At 41.8% G+C, this 20,598-nt stretch overlaps 1 protein-coding gene across 6 annotated transcripts in view; it reads left to right on the top strand.

Moving 5' to 3' along the window:
- The window catches only part of tmpoa (thymopoietin a), a 42,359-nt gene that overhangs the window by 7,936 nt on the left and 13,825 nt on the right, over positions 1-20,598 (top strand). For all 6 annotated transcript variants that reach the window (XM_061913174.1, XM_061913176.1, XM_061913171.1 and 3 more), the window contains exons 2-3: positions 14,712-14,826; positions 16,877-17,026. In XM_061913174.1, the coding sequence (XP_061769158.1) occupies positions 14,712-14,826; positions 16,877-17,026 (265 nt within the window). The remainder of the gene's footprint in view (positions 1-14,711; positions 14,827-16,876; positions 17,027-20,598) is intronic.

Raw genomic sequence — 20,598 nt, forward strand, 5'->3', positions numbered from 1 at the left:
AAAGCATTAATCACATTCAGGGCATTTACACTAAAACAAATTTCCAAAACCAAAAAATCCAGACTTTTCCCCAAATTACACATTTTCAAAACACATATGTCCCTCATTATTTATATTTATTTCTACTTCAACATTTCTTGTCCCATTCAAACCATTCCAGCATCTTGCTGACAAATTCTTCCCCCATAATTCCTAATTTTCCGTTCTGAACTGTATTAAATTTCAGTTCAATGTCAGCTGTAACACATGCATATGCAATTTCTACATAAATTTAGATTGCTGTATATTTGTAACTGTATTTCAGTACCAAAAATGCGCCATTAATTAATTATTTCATCTATTCATCGATTTTCTACTACTTGCATATCTCTTGTAAATTTCTGTACTTAGATTAAAGCAAAGTAGTGACCTATTGAATTGAAATATACATAATGCCTTTAAATTTTTTGCCTGGATTTTAAATAAAAGCCATGGGCTTTGTTTGACCTAAGCTGCTCGCAAACTTGTACGTACTGTGGGCAAAGCGATCTCTGCGCGGAATGTCTGCAGTCATCAGATATTCCGTAGCACTGCAGCGTTGTAGTTACTTGTGAAATTTCAATGAAACGCTACATTTCCCACTTTCGTTGCATGTTGTTTCCATTTTTATGTCATGGTACCCTACACTAAAGACAAGGAAGAGAAGCTGCTTTACCTGCTAAAATAAGACTGTTTTGCCTATAAATATCACAAGTGAGGCGCACAAACGATGGTCATTGCACGTGAGTACTCTGTACCAGCTGCTCTGAGCAAAGTTTTGCAGCCAGTTATCGACTAGGCACACCCACTGTGTGTAAAATAGTCTGATTTCATTCATGCAATGGCATGATTTAGATTTTATGATATTCTGTTGTTACAAAATGAAATTTTCTGTGAAATTTACACAGGTCGAAAAATACATGGCAAGCAGTGTTTTATGTGACGCAACGCACAATAAAATTTGAGTTATGTGCACAGGTCTCGTGGACATCCGCTGTGTGTACGTTTCGCCTGAGTATGTTTGCACCTTTCAGAGTAGCAGGCTGACATCGAGCTGTGAGCTCAGGGTTCAGGCATGTCTGGGTGTGGTCTATAGCAGAATAAACTATGGGTCTTTCTGCCTTCCTATTTTCCCGCTCTCCTCAGACCGACTAGTGGTTATAACACGCTTAGCTCGCTCTCATATCAAGTTTTGCTTGCTTCTGTGATACGACATATTGCAAGGAAACCACCGGAAGCGTGTCTCTTTTGTTCATTACATGCTTTTGTAGTGTTCCTTAACCCTAACATGTTGAATTGAATTCTTCACATTTTTACAAAATTGCTCTAGGCTTGCGTGTTTGAGACCTACATGTTCACTATATGCTCACACTGAGTAGCAATCTGATGACTTAAGAATCTTGTATTGAGACAATTTTGAAAAAATGCCATTCATTTCAACAGGCCTTCTTGGACCAGGAAAAAGTAGAATTTGGAGAGGAACAACATTTTTGATTGACGAAACATGGATTTTTGGAAAGTGGAATATAAAAAGCCCAAATATTTTGAATCCCTGAATGTTTTGAAAACCTTGAATTTTATAAAAAGAAAATTGTTTTGTGATGTTTAAAAAGCTACACACTGGTATATTGACTATTGATTAACTTCTGGCAGTTTTAGTACTCTAATAGACTCAATGCATAGAATTGTATCTTTGATTAATTCTTAAAAGCTTGGGAATTTAATAGATTGTACGTTTAATCTCATGATATCTCCACATGGGTGCCTGTTTGTGTTTGTGCGGACGCGATTCACTTTTGGTATTGTCCTTTTTCTGGCTCTGCAAATTGACGCTGCTTTAAAAAGTACAGTGATATATATGTATGTATGTGTGTATGTATATTTATGTATATGTGTATAAACTTGTGTGTATTACGGTTGTACGGTATACCGGTACTAATAAAGTACAGCAATGCTCATTGATTGAAATGGGTATATACTGTACTTGAAAATGGAGAGAAAGAACAAAAGAAAAAGAAAATTCTACTGGTTCATAAAGAGTGTGCGTGAAGCGCAATGAAGAGGTATTTGGGCTTCAAAATTAATGGTAAAGGTGACGCTTCAAGGCTTTAAAACACGTATCGCTAAACGTAGTGATTAGTATTACCATCTTTGCTTCAAACGTAGGTAAACATTTAAATAATGAACACTCAGATCTGTACAAGGAGTTATAAAGAGTGACATGGTAATAATGTAGTGGTCACACTTGTCCTGCTGTATGGCTCCAGTGCAGACTGTCAAGGAGCACATGGCAGACGTTCCCTTCAGGGTCGATGTTTTAGTCGGGGGTAACCTTTCACTTTACAATGGGTCTACAAAGCTCTTCTTTTCGGTCAGAATTCGATCATAGTAGTAAATATTAGTGCAAGTAAAATGACTGAATGTGGTAACAAATTGCTACAATTTGTGTTTTATATTTAACAAATGTGTGTTTTACCTGCTATATGGCTTTTCTGTATACATTCATGTATAGTATATATATATATATATATATATATATATATTAGGAGTGTAACGGTACACAAACATACTCACAAAGTACTGCTGGAAGCCAGTTGCTCGGGTTAACAGGAGTTTTAATCCACAAATTTGCACAACAGGAATGTCTCAACTTTTCAGTTGCTCAGGTCTCTCATGTACATGTGTGTCTTGCCTTTTTCCGTCTCTCAGGTCTGATCTCCTCTCTTGCAACCGGCCGCTCACTGTTTGGGACAACAGATGATTAGTCTAACACGTACCACCTGCACCAACTAATCATCTGACAGCTGTGTCTGTCAGCCAGCACATGCCACGTCCCCGTCTGAGGGTGCGCTGTCTCCAGTCGCCCAGACGGGGTCGCTGACTTTCACTCCAACAGTGCGCTAATCACAATCCTCCTCCACAGATTGATTGATTGATTGAGACTTGTATTAGTAGATTGCACAGTACAGTACATATTCCGTACAATTGACCCCTAAATGCAAACACCCCAATAGGTTTTTCAACTTGTTAAAGTCGGTGTCCACGTTCATCAACCCCCACGTTCATCAATCGCGGAAATTCCATGTTTCCTGATCAAAACAATGCAGCAGATGAGAAGTGAGGCAGACACAGGCAGTGCCTCTACGGCTACACACAGTGTGTATTGCGCGTGTGCGTGCGAGGGGGCGCATGCTTGTTGCCACGTGGATAAGGCAGGTCTGGAGGCAGCAAATACCTCTGCCTCAAGTTAGGGGGGCGATATATTGCAGTTAAATGCCTCAGCAGTACTCTGACTCGCCACACTGGGAGAAGTGGGGGCGCTCAAGCTAGCAGACACAGGTCTCTCCAGCAGAAGCCAGCATTTTTTCTTTTCTTTTTTTTTAACTGTATTTATAACAAACATGGCATTTTTATTAGTGTAAAGCAGCGTTTGTGGGTGTTTTTTGTTGGATGCAAAAATGTTTAATTTCTTGGAATGAAATTGAATTAAATGAATGTTTCTGCCAATATGGAGGATTATATACTGTATCCAAGATTCAATACTTCTCTTAACTGGACATTAAGACAAAATGAATGCGATCATGCAAATTACGTTTTCATGGAGGATAGCTATTGCTGCTTCAGATACAAATAGAGAAAGGTAATATACACTCACAATGCTTGATTTATTTTGTTAAAAGCAAATGGGACAAAAAAGTATTTAATAACAACTTTATCAAATAGTTTTTGGACCCATTTATCATATAATATCATTATGATAACGTTTTTATGAAAGTGAATAGCTCCCTTTTTTTCTCCTGTAACTAATGTGCAACCTAAATCAACAAGGACTAGAGCTGCACATGAATTTAAGTAAGAAAAAAAGTATGTATGCCTCACCTGGTGTTTAGTTCACCGCACGTCCTTGATATATATATATATTTTTTTTTTTTTTTTTTTTTATTCAAAGGACTAATTACATATTTGGCGAACTAAATTGCAACATTCAGGTAGGGCAGAATATAGTATAGCCTGAGTTATCTTGCACAATAAGCAGCAACAATTAGTACTGCATTGAACAAAAAGAGCACTCTTTACAGAGTCTTGTGTTAAAGCTTATTGTCATTCTGATTCAAAAGATAAAAGAAAAATATTGTGGGGTTATTATTAACCATTAACACACACACCAAATATATATATATATATATATATATCACATCACATACATACATATAACATTTGTTTAGCCTTTTTAATTGCAAATCAAAATAATCATGTCATGTATATGATGATGTCAGATGACTATGCCCCAACCGCCACATATATAGTGGCAATCTAGGTAAAACCCTGCATGCCTAAGAATATTAAGCTGAATTCAAAAGCTGTCTAAGTAAGAGCCACTGAATATGTGCGCTTTATAATCTCATTAGTTGAATAATCGTTAACATGGTCTACTTTTAGTCGATCGTTAAAATTGTAGTTTCAGCTCTAATGTGACCAAGAGTCTCCAAATTGAACATCTTTTGGAACATCTGATTCTAACTTTAGAACAAAACTATGTAAAATAACTGTTTGTGTAGTGTCATTGTAGTCTTAATGGATTTAATATATTTGGCAACAGAGTAGAAGGAGTGGAAGGGTGTACATGGTGTTAAACCAGTCTAAATGTCACATTCAAGCAACATTTCTTAGGAAATGAAATGGAGACTTCACATTCCTTCAGATGATCCATAAGCCTAAACTATGCAGGGTGTGTTACAAGTTGACCATGGTATTTATTTTAATAGAAAAAAAAATGATTGTGACTGTTTTCACTTTATTGTTAAAGATTGTTGTCTTGATTGTGTGTTTGCATGACATTTGGGCTTTTGGAGCTTAACAGTTCAGAGAAAAACATTGTAAAAAGGTCAGTGTCTGTCAAAGTCCCTGAAAAATGTAGGCAGGTGTTCATTCAGGGCATGCATATATGTTATAGTCAATACCAGCACTTAACACATTTTCAGTTAAGTGTACATTTAATGCCACATCCTAGTACTTAGAAAGTCATCCTTCATGGTTACATGTTGACCAACAAAGGGTAATAAAAATACAGTTTCACATCGGAGGGCAAGCATTTGGTTAGTGGGAATAGGAATCATTTTGATGACGTGAAACCTTCAAAAACACAAACAGCTGCTTCACAGTGCAGTTTATTTGTGTGGCTTCAAAGTGATGGATAGGCTTTTGCTGCTACAAGCTAAAAGCCTGTAAATGTTTTTACAACTATTAGGATTAATCACTCACAGTAGCTGCCACTATATTTTGCTGACATTATTCCTACAGGCTCTTAAAAAAGTGTCTGTTAAAATTGCTACTAAGTGAATTCAACACTTGTGCAAACATTGCATGCATTTTATCAGTCCTCTGACTCTTGAGCATAGAGCCAAACTTATGGTTGTTTTTCATTATCAGGTATCCCAATACTTAATTTGGTTGTGTGAGTGTTGATTTCAAGAATGTTGGTTGTGCAAATACAGAAATGGTGTAGCATGTCCCTGTTACATACACTTTCTGTTTGTGGGCTTATATTAGTAGTTTTTTGAAATTTGAAAATACCAAAAACTGTCTTTTTTTAATTAGGAATTGGCATCCAAATATTCTTAATCATCCATCCATCCATTTCCTACCGCTTGTCCCTTTTATATGTAATTAATCTCTGACAGCCTTAAACTTTATGAGAAGGACAGCTGACCTACTGAAAATATTTTAAGTTTTATCTTCTTACATAGATTTGTTTCTTTACAAAGCATTGGAAATATACGTTGAGGCAACAAAATATCACCAACGTGCCTTGATTTAAATTTTTTGGGACTTATGGAGATCCCAAATACACAAAAACAGGTACCAACAAGTAAGAAAAGTAGGTTTTGTATAATAGGATCCTACTAACTTAAGAGGCGTTTTGAGAAAAGAAAAAAAGCCTTGGAAGTAATATAAGAAAAGTCAAATGTAATCTCCAAATCTCTTTAAAACACATTTAGCTATGCTCAATTCTTCAGCTAACAAAAACATAAAAGTACAAAATGTAGAATAAAGTGGCCTAGTTTAAACGTCAGCAGCAACATGAAAACAATTAACCTTTTAACAATGGTGTTTTACAGCTAAACATTATTATAGGACATAAACACAAAGACGTTAGCCAGGAATACCAACTTTCCAACTGCTTTATGATGCTGTGTGACATACTGTGTTCTGAAAATTACTTTTAAATTATATATTAATTAATTATAGATACTTGTTACTTTACCAAAAAAGTAATTGAAATACTAACAGTTATTCCTTAATAAATGTAATAAATTTCTAGAGAAAGTAATTATTGCTATATTTATAAAAAAAACAAAAATAAAACTAATTTTAAAAAAAGCGGTGCCTGTTGCCTCGTGACGTGTGATGTCAGTGAGTCTGAGTTTGAGCTGTTTTGTTAGTTTAGCGGGCTAGCATCGGCAGTTTGTTTACTCTTATAGCCCTTCTTTTGAATCTTTCACTGGTCTGTGTTACCTCTTCTAAATAAATATATTGAATGGGCTTCCATGGCTATATGTTTTTGTTAACAAACGGGGTATTATTTGAATGGCAAATTTGTCTCTTCAATCATTGATTTGTTGTTAAAACTTTCCCTCCACCTTCGTAGATACTAGCGCACAGTGCAGCTGGTGTCAAATTTTAAGGTGGTGAAAAAAACCATTGTCTTTTACCAACCAGTTCCACCAAATAAGATCTTCTTTCTTTTGTGATGGGAAGGCTAAGTCAGCATGAGTGTGTAAACTAGGTGGAGCGGGGCTCCCCTCCTGTGCATAGCGTAGAAGCAAGGGACACAAGGACAGCTTTCAGGGCGCACTGAGTGATCACTTCCACGTCAACCACTTTGGTTATGACTTTATTTCAAACATGCTATACAAGTGGGCAAACGTTTTACTCTAGTTTGATCAAATATGGATGGATTTATTTTCGGAACAAAATATGATAAGGGTTGAAATCCCTATTCGCAGGTTAAAGTTAAAAGTTAAAGTACCAATGATTGTCACAAACACACTAGGTGTGGTGAAATTTGTCCTCTGCATTTGACCAATCCCCTGGGAGGTGAGGGGAGCAATGGGCAGCAGGGGTGGCTGGGTCCAGGAATCATTTTGGTGATTTAACCACCCATTCCCTCTGCCTGAAAGTTTAAAATGAGCATATATTGATGCAGAATGAACAAGAATGTTTAAATGTAGACAAATAGAATCATCATACTGCTGTGACTACATGCATAAAGTGTCAATTAAAGGCTAAAGCAGAATATCGAGATATATATCGTGTATCGTGACATAGCCTAAAAATATTGAGATATTAATAAAAGGCCATATCGCCCAGTCCTACTTCAAAATGCTAAATATTGTTGCAAAGAATTGGTCGATCCCTACTCATAACCCACAATTTTGGTAGCGACTTAAAGTATAACCCTCAGCCGAGACACTGCTGGTATTCCAAAAACTCCTGAGCTGAGGCACTGGTAAGCTAATATACCACTGTACCCGTTACATATGTTGCTGATGTCAGATCGGGTTACAAAGATTTACTACTCTACTTTATCTTGGTACTTGCATCATTTCACCCCTAAATTTGTATGTAGGTGTAGGTTATCCATGCTGTGCCAAATTGTGAACGATGTCTTCTTAGTTGGTGTCATAAAAGTCTGTGTTTGAAAAGGGAAAACTGAGGACTTGAAAAGTACACGGGGTCCACTTTGTCTCCTAGCTAAACCAGTTTTGGTAGCACCTGCAGGCTCAGCAAACACTTTTTATTTTAAGTTAACAGAGGTTGATGTTTGCCAAGGAAAATGATAAAGTTCTGAGAAACGAGCATTTGGAGGAGATGATGGTGGTTATAGTGTGACTCTCAATTGGTATAGAGCACAGGTGCAACGCTTCACAAAACCCACGGTTTGGATCTTGTCACGATTTATGTTTCAGTGCATGTTGTTGTTTTTTTCCATCACCCCAGAATATCATATATCAAAATAATCCACCTTTACCAATTATCAGTTGTGGTTCCAAAAAAAAATATTTTATGAAATAAAACTTAAGAATGGTTCCTAAGGCTCTGACCCTTGAATTCATGTAAACAAAAAAATACTACTATCTTTATAACTACATTATATACCATCGTCATAAGGTGAAGGACAAGCTTTATCAGTGCTAGGGATAATGATAAACTGCGATAAAATTCTGTACGGTTAGTAGTACCATTTAAATTTTTATTACCGAAAAATCTTCATTTATTAATGCATTTTAGGCAACACCGCTCACTTACTGGAAACGGAATCGGTGCAGTGCTGGCTCATATGCACGTAGCCCATTTGGAAATAGAAAACATGGCGTCGACTACACTACATTGCTCCAGGGATTTTTCTTCATTCTTCATTCGCTTCCTGTTTTGTGGCATCTCAAAATGTGTAAAAGAGGGCACTCCTGGTATTAGATGGCAACAGTTGTAGATAACACAAAAAGTATTCAGCAGAGGTTTGAAAAGTTTATAGTCTTACCGTTTATTTACTAGGATGGTCACTCGTCCTTTATTTCATTGCTAACTTTATCAGGATTCCAATAACATCATACTATTTAAAATTGTTTAGTCGTCTCGTCGAGTTGAACGCAGGCTATAAAGTCAAGTCAACACACTGATTTGTCAGTGAGGTAAAAAGATTGTCTATTAGATGTGAGAGGTATCATACTTATAATTTTGTTTTTTGGCCAAACTGTAGCACTGAACGAGGAAAACAGTGTTTTTATTTGACTGACTGATGAGGCAAACTGCTTTGTGTTTTATATTGATATCAAAAAGTAAACACCATGTTTTTACATTACTTGTGGTTTTTGTTTTCTAATTTCAAAGTTATTACTTTAAAAAACAATGTGACTGAGCATTTTGTTAATGTTTTTATGGTGTAAAGTTAATTCCTATATGACACAGTTCTGCTCATACTCCAAATGGATCAGTCTCGATACACCATGTACATGTATTTACATTTATCATAAGTAAATGTACAAAAAATGGCTGTGGTTGTGGTGAAAACAAAAAGAGTGCCTCTCCCTGTCCTGTTTGTACATTGAGCTTATAAAGATGCAGATGGAATAGATGTGTTGCAGGTGCATGGGTTGTCCTGGCTAAAATTAGCTTTGTAGTTAGTTTGCAGACTAAGCTGGTGTTTAATGTGGCTGTTTTGAAAATTAGTTCTTGAGGGACAGTTGAGTTTTTCTCTGATGAATGAGCCATGCCTGACATAATTTTTCCAGTCAAATTTTCCGAAGACGAAATTTAAGTCACATTTATGTCAATTTTCGTGATATTTCGCATTTAACAGTGGATTCTGTTTTTCTTGGCCAATTCTGTATGGTTAGAACTACACACCAAAGGTGTAAAATACTACAAGTTTAGCCATTAAAACAGATACAATACTAAGACTAAAACACTATCAGAGATGCATAAGAAACACAAAACATGTGTTTTTTGCATGTTTATTGTGTTTTCTAAATTTTTTCTATTTATTGTAATTATTTAAGAACAACAAAAAAAAACTTGGTCAAAGGAGTTCAGTGACTTTTTGAGCCTATTCAACAATACTGCGATAATAATCATAACCACAATTATTTTGGCTACTATAACCGTGACATGGGATAAGTGTCTGTATGCAAAGTTTTTTAGTAAACATCAAAGGAGTTGAATCTTTGCAGACACATAAACAAAAAGTCTGATTGAAAAATATTTAGATATAGAAATGCCTTTTTCCGATTAAATTAGTGGGTGTGTTTATTCTCCAAGTCGGGACTTGTAAAGACTACTGTGAGTGCCTGCAAGTCCGCGTTTAGGGAAGAATTACTAGTGTGCCGCAGCAGATAGTGAAACTAAGGATTGTCACAAAAGCCGCTGCTCCTTCTAAATGTTGTTTCAACTTTTATGCTAGTGTTAGTCATATTTCTTTATTTTGTTCTTCTGGGCTGCACTTCCGTGCTGTGTAAGGGGAAGAGGCACAATGCTGATTGAACATTAATTACGCCGTGACAAGCCTGATTTTCGCGCAGTGGAACGGGAGGTCGCGCACATACACGGACACACACTTTCATGAAGACACACGCAAAGGTACACAAAAACATGTTTTCACAAATACACACAGGATCACGGTCAATTAAGGTGGATTGTTCCGTGCAGGATTACACCGAGCATTGTTGCTTCCCTACTTGTTACTAGTGCTGTAACTTCTGGCAGTTCAGAATCAGAAGTACTTTATTATTCCCCGAAGGGAAATTAAGAGAGTTCCTCCATGTTTGATCCAGAAAATGTGCTGACAGATGATCACCGTGATCGAACTCAAATTATTCGCGATCCACGATAACGATCATATAATCGCCCAGCCCTACAACATAATACATATTGTTATGAATATGTCTGTTACTACATTATATATAGACTTGCAGCGTGTATATAAAATGTTAAGGGAGGGTTTTGAAATTGTTTTAGAGGGCTTTGAAGGTTACAACAGTGGCTCCCATTCGCTGCATCTTGAAAGCGTTTTCATAATGTTTAAACCCCCCTCAGGCATCCATCCATTTTCTACCGCTTATTCCATTTTTTGGGGTCGCGGGGGGCGCTGGCGCCTATCTCAGCTACACCCTGGACAAGTCGCCACCTCATTGCAGGGCCAACACAGACACACATAAATGCATATGTATTATTTTCTTTTTAGATAGATAGATAGATAGTACTTTATTGATTCCTTCAGGAGAGTTCCTTGATGATTGTGAACGATATGCAAAATATAAAAAAGTGCAGTTCCCCTTTAAATTGGAGTGGAGTTGTAATTGTAACATAGTGGCCTCAATGATTCTTTAGGTTAATCTGATAAATTTGTTCTTCTGCCTTAAATACTTTCGATCTGTAAGTAATATGTAATTGTCATTATTTTATAATTGTTTGTATTGATGCAGGGCTTCACGGTGGAAGAGGGGTTAGTGCGTCTGACTCACAAAACGAAGGTCCCGCTGTCCTGGTTTCAATCCCAGGCTCGGGATCTTTCTGTGTGGAGTTTGCATGTTCTCCCCATGAATGCATGGGTTCCCTCCGGGTACTCCGGCTTCCTCCCACTTCCAAAGACATGCACTTGGGGATAGGTTGATTGGCAACACTAAAATTGGCCCTAGTGTGTGAATGTTGTCTGTCAATCTGTGTTGGCCCTGCGATGAGGTGGCGAGTTTTCCAGGGTGTACACCGCCTTCCGCCCAATTGTAGCGTAGATAGGCGCCAGCGCCCCCCGCGACCCTAAAAAGGGAATAAGCGGTAGAAAATGGATGGATGGATGTAGTGATGCATGTGGTCGTTTAGATGGCAATATTGTTAAGGACACTTATTATAAATGTCAAACTTGTTAGTGTGCTTATTTGTTGTGTCGCTGCTAAGCTCTTAGTAGCTTATAGCCTACCATGTTTACCTTTTGTAAACAACTTCTGTAACGATCTGTCACTTACTTTCTGATAGTTTTTCGTGTTTTGTACTTTGTTTCCTGTTCAGTGCTCTTATTTTGTCATACTTCCTGTTTACTCCGCTGAGCACTGTTTTTGTCACACTCGCCGTTGATTGGCAGCGGTCCTCAGCTGCGGTCAATCAACATAGGTCTATTTATGTTTCACTCGAGCACTCCTCAGTGCTCGAAGTTAAAACTATGTTGGGAACATCTCCATGCAAGACTGCTTTCTGTTTATATCTTTTACTTTGATGAAATTAAAATCATCTTACCTGCTTTCTGCTCTCCTGGATTTTTGCATACTTGAGGTCACACAACTGCAGCCATGCGACATCCCAACAGTAACTTCGAGCCAGAAAATTGTGACCTCGCGAGAATCCCTGTCGGCAATCCTCAGCCGACGTTCTGGACCGCACAATTCCTGGAGGACTTGAAGGCCAGGTTTGTGCGGTCCCAGCCTACAGACGCGGACCCTCTCCCCGCGGCAACGCCACCGGCTTCGGCTCTCCGACCGGCGCGTCCCCCGCCGCCATCTTTCCTCTCGGCTCAACGGCTGGCTCCGGCTCTCCGACCAGCACGTCCGCCACTTCCTGCATGCCTCGCGGCTCCCGCGGCAACGCTACCGGCTACGGCTCTCCGACCGGCGCGTCCTCCGCCGCCATCCTTCCTCTCGGCAACGCTGCCGGCTACGGCTCACCGACCGGCGCGCCCGCCTTCTCCTTCACGTCTCGCGGCTCCTGCGGCTCCGTCGCCGACTGCGGCTCTCCGACCGGCACGTCCGCCGCCGCCATCCTTCCCGTCGTCTGCTGAGCTGCTTCTCCCTGCTCCTACGCAGCTTCCAGCGGCTGCTCCCCGGCTGCTCTTTTTGCCAGCTCCCGCTCTCTTTTTTGGTTCGCCGAGAGCTCCAGTGGAGCCCACAGTGAGGTCGCTTTTGTCCTCCTGCTGGGACTCGGCACGGGACGTGTCTTCGTCCCTCCTCCTGGTCCCCTCCCGCCCGTCCCTGGTTTTCGCACCGGGGGACTCCGACGAGCAGGCACGTTTTCCCGCATGTGTGAACGGTGTCTGGCAGCCACCTAGTGGAGGGGGGCCCACTATACACTGCGGTGCAGCCAGGCACACACCGCTGTCATCCCCGCCAGCGTCTCCTTCCACGGAGACATCTACGTCCCTAGCGGGCTTTCGCACAGCTCCAACGCCGGCTCCACGCCTAGCCCCAACGCCGGCTCCACGCCGAGCCCCAACGCCGGCTCCACGCCGAGCCCCAACGCCGGCTCCACGCCGAGCCCCAACGCCGGCTCCACGCCGAGCCCCAACGCCGGCTCCACGCCGAGCTCCAACGCCGGCACTACGCACGGTTCCAACGCCGCCAAGAGCAGCACCACGCCGGGCTTCGTCACCGCCGGCATCCGCTATTCCTCGGCCAGCATTTGCTGCTCCTCGCCCGGCGTCATCTGCCGCTTTCACGCCGCCGATGACATCTGCAACAATCACGCCTCCGATGACGCCTGCCGCTTCAACACCGCCGATGACGTCTGTTGCTTCCACGCCGTTGATGACGTCTGCCGCTTTCACGCCGCCGATGACGTCTGCCGCTTTCACGCCGCCGATGACGTCTGCCGCTTTCACGCCGCCGATGACGTCTGCCGCTTTCACGCCGCCGATGACGTCTGCCGCTTTCACGCCGCCGATGACGTCTGCCGCTTTCACGCCGCCGATGACGTCTGCCGCTTTCGCGCCGCCGATGACGTCTGCCGCTTTCACGCCGCCGATGACGTCTGCCGCTTTCACGCCGCCGATGACGTCTGCCGCTTTCACGCCGCCGATGACGTCTGCCGCTTTCACGCCGCCGATGACGTCTGCCGCTTTCACGCCGCCGATGACGTCTGCCGCTTTCACGCCGCCGATGACGTCTGCCGCTTTCACGCCGCCGATGACGTCTGCCGCTTTCACGCCGCCGATGACGTCTGCCGCTTTCACGCCGCCGATGACGTCTGCCGCTTTCACGCCGCCGATGACGTCTGCCGCTTTCACGCCGTTGATGACGTCTGGCGCTTCCACGCCGTTGATGACGTCTGCCGCTTCCACGCCGGCACCAACATCGGCTCCTCAGCCGCCTCCTGCAGAGGTATCTGTTTTGGCTGCAGCCCCCGCCGCTTTGTCTGCTGTCTCCGGGCCTGCTTCAGCGCGCCCGCCTCCACGTCAGCCGCGGATGTGGCCGTGCCCTGGGCGTCCTCCTCGCGGGATGCACTCGTCTCTTTTTCGGCCAATGATGTGGCTGTTCCGTGGCCGCCCGCCCCGCCAGTTCCAGCGGCGCTCTACGCGCCGTCGCCACCTGACTTTCCCTCGCTGGCTGCGGGGACACGAGGTTTGGCGACCTTCCACCAAATCCTCCTTCCATCCTCCCTTACTTTGTGGACATTTTTTTCCATTTTTCTTTTCCAGGGAACATCTGGTATCTGTTCCTTGAGGGGGAGGTCCTGTAACGATCTGTCACTTACTTTCTGATAGTTTTTCGTGTTTTGTACTTTGTTTCCTGTTCAGTGCTCTTATTTTGTCATACTTCCTGTTTACTCCGCTGAGCACTGTTTTTGTCACACTCGCCGTTGATTGGCAGCGGTCCTCAGCTGCGGTCAATCAACATAGGTCTATTTATGTTTCACTCGAGCACTCCTCAGTGCTCGAAGTTAAAACTATGTTGGGAACATCTCCATGCAAGACTGCTTTCTGTTTATATCTTTTACTTTGATGAAATTAAAATCATCTTACCTGCTTTCTGCTCTCCTGGATTTTTGCATACTTGAGGTCACACAACTGCAGCCATGCGACATCCCAACAACTTCACTAAAATAGAAAAGATTGACGTTGTGTGCTTATTGGAGGACATTAGGTTTGTTAACTGTCCAGCGTTGCACAAGTAAACATGCTTATGAGTGTGGAGTGAACACTTGTTTTTATCTTTTTTGGCCTGCCTACCTTACTTCATCAAAACATTGTAAAGCCCAAAGGAGGCCACATTTTTAATCAAACTGAAATCTAAAACCAAAAGTGACCTTCCTTCCACCAGACCAGTTGAGTGTTATTTTCTAATGACATGAAGTCAGAACAATTGATCTACAAGGGCACAGGATGGAAACACATTGCTTATGTTTCCATGGTTAACAATCCATGGTTTTCACAGAAAGCACCTCGGAAAACTGACAAAATCCCAGTGGAGCTGGACGTGACAACGCTGACTGACGAAGACCTGAGAGAAGAACTGATCAAGCATGGAGTGCATGCTGGCCCGATTGTGGGTGAGTCAGTTATTTATATGGTCTCTCATCTGTTACATTTGGCGTGCACATATGCATGTGTGCAGTGGTGGGATTGGGCAGCTGCTGGTTGGGCTGATAATCAATACACTGACAAACATTTGCACGCATGCATGCATGCACGCAATGTAGCGGACTGGATTGCAAATGCTCCTCCACATTTACATTTTACAATCTTTTATAGGAATAGGAGACACTGACAACACTCAACCAAAACATAATATTCAATTAGTGTGATTGCTCCTGTGCATATGCTAAAAAAACTAATGATTAATTGCAAGCACAACCATGTAGTATATGAAAGGCCATGCTATTATCAGGCCATGTTTATAGAGGAAAAACTCCCTCTATAGAAGAAACGTCAAACTGGAACGACACTCAGTGCAGGGTGGCCCAGAAAGATTGAGGTCATGCGCTTCCCCCATGTGTTACACACTGCCTACAGGTGGTAAAATTCACAAATGCCTTGTACATTTTGCATAGCATTTTAGTCCTGTTGTAAGTTAATTTACGTAGTAGTAAGAAGGCATGTTATAAATATAATGTAGTGCAGTTAGCACGCCATCGTCACGGTTTTGGTTAGGACGGGTTGCATACTTGTGGGGGTTCCCTGCATGCCTGGGTCTTGCCTTTCGCAGCCGCTTGTATATGATTACTGAGTAAACGAATGACACAAGAATTGATTTAGGACAGGGTGATATGAACCAAAACTGATATGCCGGTATTTTTAGTCTGAATTGCGGTATATGGTATACACCTTTTTATCTTAAACAAAAAGTGAAAAGTGTTTTAGGTTTTATGGCTAGATAACCAGTGTGGAGCATACTCAGATTATTTTTGTTGTAAGTAGTAACGTGTTGTTTATTTCTATAAATTAGTTAGACGGTACTATGTCAAAGCAAAGCAGTTTTTGTTCATTAACGGTTTATGGCCTCAGGCTTGTGCACTGGTATAGATGAAGCTTCTACTGCCTCACTGCGGTGATGCGGTGAAGGCCGCTGGCTTTTCAGTTTGAAACTACTCTTCAGCTACCCAGCCACTATAATATTTTCGTCCGCACGGGCTATCTCGAGAGGCACTTACAAGCCGAGCAGTAGCTAAACATTTGACACACCTAGCGAGGAGCAGAGACAAGCTATCGCTAGCTGCTGTGCTAATTCGGTAAGAGAACTGAACAACATAAACAGATGAGATTAGTGAATAGGTCGCTAAAAGTACAGATATATGTTCCCAAGCAAATTGGTGTACGTGTAAATACGGCTGTAGTCACTCACTCATAGCCAAATGTAGTCTGTGAACAAAGCATTGCATCACTCAAGAGTCAAGAAATTGGCACCCGAGCCGCCATATTTATGGAAAAGTTTGTTTTGTTGCGTCATTGTGCGTCAGAGAGGCCTACATAAATATGCAAGGGGTGGAGAAGAGCCAAAGGGAAGGCCCTGTGCTTTGCCCGTCAGGCGCAGAGAAGAGCAAACGACCGTAACAAAACTACATGCAAAAATACCGCTACGGCAATATTGTCTCTAATATATATCTCTTTCTAAAACATACATGTATCACTATAACACCCAATATACCGCCCAGCCCTATATGGATGTCCATATGTATTTGGATGTGTGTGTATCTTTTATATTACTCTACTCTAAATTATACTAAGGTTAAATCACAAATGTAACTACGAACTACCTTAATAAAGTTTTAGAATTAGAACAGCAAATAGAAATTTGCATCAGTACACAATCACATCTTGGTAATTACATTTTACCTGGACATATTTGTGTAAAATATTATTTCACCAATTACGTGGTATGTCACTCCAGCAATCTAAATGTAATGTTACAAATTCATTTTTTTCATATTTTTGAGTAAATGAAATCTAGAACGCTGCCACTCTGAAGATGAATCGTTTGGGCCTGCTTGACTATTGTAGATATTTATTGTATTTTAAATTGATCAGAATGTTAATCTTAAATCCATTGATTGATCATGTAGTTTATCTTGACTGATTCACCCATTTTTTTCATTCGCCCAGCATCTACTCGTCAGCTGTACGAGAAGAAGTTGCAGAAGCTCCTTGATGGTGGTTCTGCACAGGAAGCAATAACAAAGACAGTGGTCACAGAGATTAAAATAACCCACAATGGCAACTCTGAATCAGAACTCTACAGTGACAAGGAGGATGGTAAGGAATTGCACTCACTGTTACAGATCTGATTGGGGATCAAAACACACTGCTGTATATGGTTAGGTGACATTTTCAGAAGAGAAATTCTGATACCATTGTAAAAGATGGCTGTTCACACTCCAATCCCATTATGGCAAAATAAGGAGGTGTGGCTTTGCAGAGTGGGCTTTGTGAGAGGCATATATAGAGGAGAGTTGGGTTGGAGTTAATTACACAAAACAGTTTTTGCAGGATGTAGAAACTACATAGAAGCGATGCAGATCCGATCAAAAAGCTTTCTCTGCAGGTAATTACAGTATGTGTAACTGCTCTACAACCATATCAAATTCAAAGGACTGAAAATCAATCAATCAATCAATCAATGTTTACTTATATAGCCCTAAATCACTAGTGTCTCAAAGGGCTGCACAAACCACCACGACATCCTCGGTAGGCCCACATAAGGGCAAGGAAAACTCACACCCAGTGGGACGTCGGTGACAATAATGACTATGAGAACCTTAGAGAGGAGGAAAGCAATGGATGTCGAGCGGGTCTAACATGATACTGTGAAAGTTCAATCCACAATGGATCCAACACAGTCGCAAGAGTCCAGTCCAAAGCGGGTCCAACTCAGCAGAGAGAGTCCCGTTCACAGCGGAGCCACCAGGAAACCATCCCAAGCGGAGGCGGATCAGCAGCGCAGAGATGTCCCCAGCCGATACACAGGCAAGCAGTACATGGCCACCGGATCGGACCGGACCCCCTCCACAAGGGAGAGTGGGACATAGAAGAAAAAGAAAAGAAACAGCAGATCAACTGGTCTAAAAAGGGAGTCTATTTAAAGGCTACAGTATACAAATGAGTTTTAAGGTGAGACTTAAATGCTTCTACTGAGGTGGCATCTCGAACTGTTACCGGGAGGGCATTCCAGAGTACTGGAGCCCGAACGGAAAACGCTCTATAGCCCGCAGACTTTTTTTGGGCTTTGGGAATCACTAATAAGCCGGAGTCCTTTGAACGCAGATTTCTTGCCGGGACATATGGTACAATACAATCGGCAAGATAGGATGGAGCTAGACCGTGTAGTATTTTATATGTAAGTAGTAAAACCTTGAAGTCACATCTTAAGTGCACAGGAAGCCAGTGCAGGTGAGCCAGTACAGGCGTAATGTGATCAAACTTTCTTGTTCTTGTCAAAAGTCTAGCAGCCGCATTTTGTACCAACTGTAATCTTTTAATGCTAGACATGGGGAGAGCCGAAAATAATACGTTACAGTAGTCGAGGCGAGACGTAACAAACGCATGGATAATGATCTCAGCGTCTTTAGTGGACAGAATGGAGCGAATTTTAGCGATATTACGGAGATGAAAGAAGGCCGTTTTAGTAACGCTTTTAATGTGTGCCTCAAAGGAGAGAGTTGGGTCGAAGATAATACCCAGATTCTTTACCGTGTCGCCTTGTTTAATTGTTTGGTTGTCAAATGTTAGAGTTGTATTATTAAATAGAGTTCGGTGTCTAGCAGGACCGATAATCAGCATTTCCGTTTTTTTGGCGTTGAGTTGCAAAAAGTTAGCGGACATCCATTGTTTAATTTCATTAAGACACGCCTCCAGCTGACTACAATCCGGCGTGTTGGTCAGCTTTAGGGGCATGTGTACAATAAGTGCCCTTTAACTTTGTCATTATTGCTAACACCGACATAACTACTGTCTAGTTACACAACATTAGATTGCATACAGTGACTTTCTATTTAGTGCAAACTAAACTTAAAAATAAAACCACGGCAGTATTCACCTGGATTCAACCACAGAAACTTAACAAAATCCCTTTTAGATAGTCACTGGAAGAATGATTTACAAATGATTGATTGCTTCCTGTTGTTATTTTTCTTACAAAAGTGACAAGTAAATGAATAAGCAATGGCTATTTTTTTTCTTTCATTTGATTTCAATCAATCAATGTTTATTTATATAGCCCTAAATCACAAGTGTCTCAAACGGCTGCACAAACCACAACAAAATCCTCGGTAGAGCCCACATAAGGGCAAGGAAAACTCACCCCAGTGGGACGTCGGTGACAATGATTACTATGAGAAACCTTGGCGAGGACCCCCCAGGGGACCGAAAGCAATGGATGTCGAGCGGGTCTAACATGATATTGTGAAAGTCCAATCCATAGTGGCTCTAACATAACCGTTAGAGTCCAGTCCAAAGTGGATCAAATATAGTAGCAAGAGTCCCGTCCAAAGTGGATCAAATATAGTAGCAAGAGTCCCGTCCAAAGTGGAGCCAGCAGGAAACCATCCGAAGCAGAGGCGGATCAGCAGTGCAGAGATGTCCCCAGCCGATACACAGGCGAGCGGTCCATCTTGGGTCCCGACTCTGGACAGCCAGTACTTCATCCATGGCCACCGGACAGGACCCCCTCCACAAGGGAGAGGGGGACAGAGGAGAAAAAGAAAAGAAACGGCAGATCAACTGGTGTAAAAAGGGGGTCTATTTAAAGGCTACAGTATAAAAATGAGTTTTAGGATGAGACTTAAATGCTTCTACTGAGGTAGCATCTCGAACTGTTACCGGGAGGGCATTCCAGAGTACTGGAGCTCGAATGGAAAACGCTCTATAGCCCGCAGACTTTTTTTGGGTCTCTTGGAATCACTAATAAGCCGTAGTCCTTTGAACGCAGATTTCTTGCCGGGACATATGATACAATACAATCGGCAAGATAGACTGGAGCTAGACCGTGTATTATTTTATACGTAATTAAAAGAACCTTAAAGTCACATCTTAAGTGCACAGGAAGCCAGTGCAGGTGAGTCAGTATAGGCGTAATATGATCAAACTTTCTTTTTCTTGTCAAAAGTCTCGCAGCCGCATTTTGTACCAACTGTAATCGTTTAATGCTAGACATGGGGAGAACCGAAATTAATACATTACAGTAATCGAGACGAGAAGTAACAAATGCATGGATAATGATCTCAGCGTCGTTAGTGGACAAAATGGAGCGAATTTTAGCCATATTACGGAGATGAAAGAAGGCCGTTTTAGTAACGCTTTTGATGTGTGACTCAAACGAGAGAGTTGGGTCGAAGATAATACCCAGATTCTTTACCGAGTCGCCTTCGTAATTGTTTGGTTGTCAAATGTTAAAGTTGTATTATTAAATAGAGGTCGGTGTCTAGCAGGACCGATAATCAGCATTTGCGTTTTTTTGGCGTTGAGTTGCAAAAAGTTAGCGGACATCCATTGTTTAATTTCATTAAGACACGCCTCCAGCTGACTACAATCCGGCGTGTTGGTCAGCGTTAGGGGCATGTAGAGTTGGGTGTCATCAGCATAACAGTGAAAGCTAACACCGTACTTGCGGATGATGTCACCTAGCGGCAGCATGTAGGTGCTGAAGAGTGCAGGGCCAAGGACCGAACCCTGGGGAACTCCACACGTTACCTTAACATAGTCCGAGGTCACATTGTTATGGGAGACGCACTGCATCCTGTCAGTAAGATAAGAGTTAAACCAAGACAGGGCTAAGTCTGACATACCAATTCGTGTTTTGATACGCTGTAATAAAATATTATGATCGACGG

Source organism: Nerophis ophidion, linkage group LG10, assembly GCF_033978795.1.
Source record: "Nerophis ophidion isolate RoL-2023_Sa linkage group LG10, RoL_Noph_v1.0, whole genome shotgun sequence".
NCBI classification, from domain to species: Eukaryota; Metazoa; Chordata; class Actinopteri; order Syngnathiformes; family Syngnathidae; genus Nerophis; species Nerophis ophidion.